This window comes from Pundamilia nyererei, unplaced genomic scaffold, assembly GCF_000239375.1.
Source record: "Pundamilia nyererei isolate P.nyererei 1_Seehausen unplaced genomic scaffold, PunNye1.0 scaffold00011, whole genome shotgun sequence".
In the NCBI taxonomy this organism is placed as follows: Eukaryota; Metazoa; Chordata; class Actinopteri; order Cichliformes; family Cichlidae; genus Pundamilia; species Pundamilia nyererei.
Window position 1 is genome coordinate 2,700,540 of NW_005187412.1, and position 6,662 is coordinate 2,707,201.

General features: G+C 41.0%; 1 protein-coding gene across 1 annotated transcript in view; it reads right to left on the minus strand.

The window, feature by feature from the left end:
* gas6 (growth arrest-specific 6) overlaps positions 1-5,727 on the minus strand; it is a 21,089-nt gene extending 15,362 nt beyond the window's left edge. Inside the window, exons 1-4 of the mRNA XM_005724194.2 lie at positions 5,188-5,727; positions 4,767-4,927; positions 2,729-2,753; positions 2,573-2,635 (exon numbers count right to left, since the gene is read on the minus strand). Of these exons, the coding sequence (XP_005724251.1) occupies positions 2,573-2,635; positions 2,729-2,753; positions 4,767-4,927; positions 5,188-5,263 (325 nt within the window). The 5' untranslated portion in view covers positions 5,264-5,727. The remainder of the gene's footprint in view (positions 1-2,572; positions 2,636-2,728; positions 2,754-4,766; positions 4,928-5,187) is intronic.
* Between the last annotated feature and the right edge of the window lie 935 nt (positions 5,728-6,662).

Consider the following 6,662-nt stretch of genomic DNA (forward strand, 5'->3'; position numbering starts at 1 on the left):
TTTATTTTTTGCTGGGAGTTTTAGAACCCTATTAGTTAGGTTGCTTACTCTTTAAAATACCAGAATAGGGAGGATGGTGCAGGTTTAAGTTTATTTTTGGGTGCAGTGTATTTTTTGCATACAGGTATAACAGAATAGCTTTAGTGTTTTTGTTTTGTTTTGTTTTTTAACTTGAGTATTAACTTATACAAAAAGCAGCAAGATATTAAAAGAACAGTTTTATTGATTAAAAAACACACTATATCGGATTCATATCGGAATCGGCCGATATCCAAATTTATGATATTGGTATCGGTCATAAAAAAAGTGGTATCGTGCCATCTCTAATGACAGCTGCTCAAAACTACACACTAACGGCTTGTGGTACTTTGCATCTGTGAACCTTTATTTTGTTTATGCAATCTCTATTGACAGCTTCATATATGACAGTTGCAATGCTGTGAAAGTGTCAACAGAAACATAATACAAAACCAAATCTTTTCAGGAATACCAGGTTGTCACTCCTCAACAAAAACAAGACTACGTGAAGCATGGGATCCGTTCGCTGCAATGGGCAAGACCTTATGAAAATAACATGTCCATATTACAATATACACCAATATTCTCCAAATCCTCTACCATTCAGCATTTTTGGTGCCTACAAAGAGATGAATCTGTCCATGCTGTGTATATTAATAACAGATACCAGCTTGTGACTTATGTTCTGAAAGCAAGCCAGACAGCTGCTCTAAAAATAACATGGAATAATAGTCAAATATAAAAAATGCTGACTGTCACACCTGTGCTAAATGTAGTCGAAATTACAAGTTAGAGATGTGTAGAGCCAAAGCTAGCCGTCTCATTCGGAAAGAGCAAAATCTAAATAGAGACAATGATTTTGTGAGCTGAATTTAGACTTTAAAAACATTAAAGCACCGCATGATGCCAGCAATGAGGAAAAGCTCAGCAATTCATCAATGCAGAGTAAGACAAAAAACAAATGTTAAGAGACAGCACTAAAAACATTTAAACAGCACTTTTAAGTTATTATTATTAGGACCATTTTATTATCTTAAGTTTGAATTAAGTTAATAATGCCTAAGGTTGGATGCTATAGTTGGGTATATTTGCCTTAACAGACTTAATCTTCTCAACTACCAGCTATTGGTGTAATGTAACTTTGTGCATTTATTAAAAACATCTGTATTTAAACTGAGCGTTATGTGCACAAATACTTGGCTGATGTCAGTGCTTTACAGATGATGATCCCTCAGTTACAAATAACACAGCAGGAATGTTTTACTACAATACATTTTATCAGATATTTCTTTTTTTTCTTTTTTTTAACATTGAAGTAATATTCCTTCATCAAAACTGAAAATATTTGCATATCAGCATCAGTGCATGCAATTGTACTCTCTGACAAAGGAGGGCAGATATTAAAAAAAAGAATCCCACCCATGCTCCTGGTTAGTGATGCTTTGTAGACCATTAAACAAGAAGTGTAACTGCAGGAGCCAAGCTTGTTTCCTCTGCTTCAAAATTTAATGGTCCCCCAACACAGAGTCACAATTTAGTTCCATTTGTTAAAACACACACTGTGGAATCACAGCCTACAAAGCTTCCAGAGAAGTAACAATGTGCCATACTGTGGATGTCAAAGAACAGTAGCACGTGTCTTTCAGTGATCTATTTTTATCCATTTTTGTAAAGTGCCATTCACAGAAAACTGCAGACTAAGGAAACAGAAGCAGGGAGCAGTGGGAGAATTAACTCAGTAGATGTTTCCATAATGCGCTGTGCATGTCGGAAATATTCCATAAATAAAAAAGCCAGAATCTGCTTTGAGACCATCAGTGGTGACAGGCAACTGATGGGCGAGATAGAAAAATGGTGGAAAGGAGATGGTGCTGACAACTGGTGGAAAAAAAAGTACTGCCGTATCTTTAAATGTCACAATGCTGCAGCTGAGTCATGGAAACGCCTCCCCCGCAAGACAATCAACAGCCAATAGCAGTAAAGCCGGTCTCCTGTATCCTGATGCAGCAGAAATCCTTAGCCATCCTCTCATCAGACCATCCTCTCTACGTCATTCCCCAGCCGAGCCCACACACGAAGAGGCTGGCGCAGTCGCTCAGGAAGTGAGTGCGCGAATATGTGACGACTAAAGGGGTGTGTCACTCATTCAGCAACGTGTAGCGTCACTGTAGCAAAGTGCTGCAATGTTACTCATAGACACTCAAGCACACACAGTTCACTTTAAAAGGAGCTAGGTGTGCCACGCTGAGAAAATGGACCTGGAGGTGCCGAAGAGATTCAGCACATCTCTGCTTCCGATTGCTTCTGTACTTGCAGAGGGCACACACTGGAGTGTGATGCAGAGCAGTGATACTGCAGTGCAGCACAACTCTGCAACATAACTAGCTCCCTGTCTCTTCATGTAGCAACTTTCTCAGTGAAATAAAAACCGAGAATAAATGAGAGAGCAGGATGTAGACATGCATTAAGCTAACCTATTCACAGACTAACAATAAAGCTGAAAGGCAGACAGGAGGAGGTAAAAAAAACCCAAAACAAAACAAAAAAAACTTACTGTGGACACATGTGACCAGATCCTGTTTTTTCTTTTCAGAATCTCCAAACGTGTCCAGGCAGGCTAGACAGAGACAAAAATGGAATTCAGTTGAAGGGATGACAAACGTATAATCAGCCAGGAGAGAGATTAATGGTTTTAGGTAGAATAACTTACCTAAATACTTGGGATAAAAGTAGTTCTGCATCAGAGAAAAACAAAAACAAAACACAGAGGGTAAAGTTATGTGTTTGCAAACAAAATCTAAACAAGGCAATACAGTCTCAATGAACTCTTAAAATTAGTAACAGGTTTCTGCTTATACTTGACTTAATTGTGCATTTGTTTTGGGGTTTTTTTATAGCTCACTTCTGCAGGAAAAACAGTTCATAAACAATCATGAAATTTGGCAGTGCGATGCAGAGATTAGGCTATGATTACTCTGTAATCTGCTCTAACAGGGTGCAGCTCTATGACAGGAGCTTCTTCAGCATTCTCTGCATTCCTGGTAGTAGTACCATCCCTCCTGCCTTCTGGCTGCAGCAGTTCTCCACATATAGGCCAAAATCTGAGACTCTGGAGGCACAGAGTCACACTCATGCTGCAGTAGATGCCAGATGCAGCAGGCTTGCGTGAGACCGGTGTCTTATTAAGTGAAACTAATCAGGCAAAATTCTGTGTGGGGTAAAGTCTGATTATACACTGACCTAAAATATAAGCTGACCTTCAAAGGTTAACCAAAACGACTAAATTTGAACCTCACACTGAGCAAGTTAGTTTTGACACCTTCTTCTCAAATAAATGAGAGACCAGAAACTTGGTATGACTGTCCATTGCCAAGGATGATCATAAGCATTGGGAACACCCCAGCCTCTCTCTTTCCCTCTCTGCAGAGCTACAAAGCTGCAGCAGAATAAAATGCAGAGTCAGAGACAGGCCCTTTCAGGATGAATAATGCAGATACGAGTGAGACTGCAGCTTTGTGTCACGACAAGGTTCAAAACTTAAAGGAGTAATTTGGTGTTCTGCCGGTGGCATGCGTGGATCTGATTCAGACATCACCCGACTTCACCTTTTTTACCAGAATCCACCTCAGCTTCAGTTTAATCCTCCCTCTCTCAGCGCCAGACTAATCTTACAAGTAATCTTAAGTCATCGATTGCCTCATTCGCTCCCTCTCTACTACAATTCACAATATCAAATCTTAAGGAGTGAATGTGACATTTAAAGGGCAGCACATCACCAACACAAGTCCACCACTTAAAACCGTTGAATATGAATGTCAGATGTAGAAATTAAGAAAAATTACAGAGTTCACAATCAAAAGCATCCAGCCACGTTAGGGTAGACTTGTTGCAGAAGATTCTGGGCATGCATCTGCACTATTATTTGCTGTAGCACATATCATCTTCCCGAGGAAGCCCAAGAACTGTGTGTTTTTCTAAACACTTTGGATTATTTATAGCCTGTTTGCACATACAACACACTGTAGTACATATAAAATAGGCTTATGAATTCACATGGATGGAAAGGCTGACGTGTACACTCATGAATGCAGAATGGAAACTAATCTCCAGTACAGGTTTCTGAGCATGGCCCGTGTGATGGATTTTGTACGATGTTAAATGTCAAGTAGGAAACATGTCTTCAGATTACCAGGGCAACGTACACAGTAATGTTGAATGAAATGCATATGTGTGCATGTGCAACATCAGAAGATGCAACACGATGAGAAAAAGAAACAGAAAGACATCCAGCTACATCCCATATTTGTTATCAACTTAAGGACACATGTCAATATGAAGAGGAGATTGGGGATATAAAAGGGGATTTCACAAATGACGGTAGAGTCATGCTGACTCAGTGTCTGTCACAGAAACAAAACAAAAGACGCGGAAAGCGGCCAAGTCCCAGACATGGGAATATTATGTGTCCTGACAGCTATCAGCATGCTGGACTTATTGAAGCATGAATACTAGCGGCAAGCAGCCCAGACAATGAATCATTAGTGTGTGTGAAGTCATTATGAACATGATGTAAACACCCAGCCTCCCTGAAGTTACAGTACATAACACAACCTCAGCAGGTAATGGTGCTCTGATGGAGTTGGTGGTACTGCAGTACCTCCTCACAGGATGAGAAGGAAGCCCGCCTTTGCTCGCATGCAGCCTTTGCTGGGCTGCAGCTGAGACTAACTTGTGAACACACCACTCACCGTCTCCGGGTCGTTTTCAAACACTTCTCTGGCCTCCTCCTTGCTGCACTTTTCCTCCACGCACTCCCTCTCCAAGTGTCCTTGCTTCGTCTCCTCGAAGACTTGATTCGCCCTCCTGTGTCTGCTCAGAAACTGGTTCGCCTCTTGAGGGGACAGTGAGACTAAAGAAAGAAGGACAAAAGAGAGCAAAACGAGCAAAGTTTAGTCACCTTTAAAAAAAAAGAGCAAGTGAATGTCAAACAACTCTGCGGTTAAGCAATACACTGGCGCAGGAAAACAATGTGAGGGATGTTGCGAAATATCTAACGTTAACCGTCAGTACTGGCAATAACCAAGACGTGTATCATCACTAGCTGCAACTCAAATGTCAAAGAGGGTTTAGCGGGCTAGCTAGCCGCCTAGCATGTAACTGTTTACTTACTGCTGTCGGACCAGCGGACGAGCAGCAGGATTAGCAGCGCTGCCGACGGAAAGGATTTTGTCGGGGTCAGCCGCATTGTTTGACTGCTGTGTTTGCGCCAAGCTCGAGAAACTTTCTCCTGCCCCGTCCCACCCCCTCCTCAGCCTCTCTCGGTGTAAGCGCAGGCGTCGGTGCGAAACGCCGCAGGTATTCAGGTGACTTGCTCCGACCGTTGGCCGTTAACGTCTACGGTAGGACACGAACGTCGCGCGCGCTTGTGTGTGAGTCTGTGTCCCCCTCCTCCTCCAGGACGCTCACTACTACTACACGGGGAAACTGCACGACCGACCTCTTCTACCCCCCTCGCGTGCGGTTCAGCTGGTCCCCATCGCGATGTGTGGGGACTTTTACTTAGCCGTTTGCGGACCGGACAGTCTGCGGAGGAACACTGCTCGTCTCTGCTTCAGGAGGAGGAGTAGCTCTCTGAGAAGTGCAGGCAGGAGTTTGAAGTGATGCAGACACCTCTTCATCCCTCCCTCCCTCCTCTGTGTGTTCGCGTGTGTGCATGTGCGCGCGCATCACACTGGGGAAAAAAATCTGTTTAACTGGCACGCAATCCGTGATTTGGGTGTTGCACTTGTGGTTAGTAAGTAAATACTTGTATTAAAGTAAACAATACTCGAATACTTTGCAATGCCTTCAAAAGTATTTTAAACGTTAGTCCAGGGGCATAACCAAAGGGGGGCATGAGGTGGCACAGACTACGCTAATTGTTATCCCCCCCCCCCTTTGATTTTTTTAAAAAAATTCTGTTTAATCTCCAAAGTGAAATTTTTTTTATTTCAGCTTAATTATTATTGTTTGGAAATGTTTAGTTTTATTTTATAATTTTAATTAGTTCTTCTGTTACTTTTAAAAAATTAAAAAGTAAATCAGTGCCATTGTTACAATAAAAACATAGAACTTCTTGAAAGCAGTTTACTTAGTGTTTTAGACAACCAAAGTTTCAATAAACATTTCCTCAGTGTCTTGTCAGGCAAGTTATAATAAAATTGAGAAAAAACAAATATTAAAACAAATCATACTTCTTTTATATTTATATTTCAAGTCTAGTTTTCATTTTAATTTTAATTTTTTTCCACATTTTATTTTAGTTTTTAGTTTAGTTTTAGTTAATGATAGAACTTTGAAGAGCTGTGAAAACGTATTTTCCCCTTCCTGATTTCTTTTTCTTTCTTTTTTGCATATGTGTCATATTTGCCTGTTAAATCATCATGAATTAACGATGAATAACCACATTTTCTGAAAAGCTGAGTTCACTTTCACCAGCCAAGCCTATTTGCTTATTGAAAAAACTGAACTTTTTGGAACAAAATAAAGTCTTGAACAAGCAATCCATGCTGGAAACCCCTCCAGTGTGGTTGAATTAAAACAATTCAGCAAACAAGAGTGGGCCAAAATTTCTCCACAGCGATGTAAAATACTCGTTGCCAGTT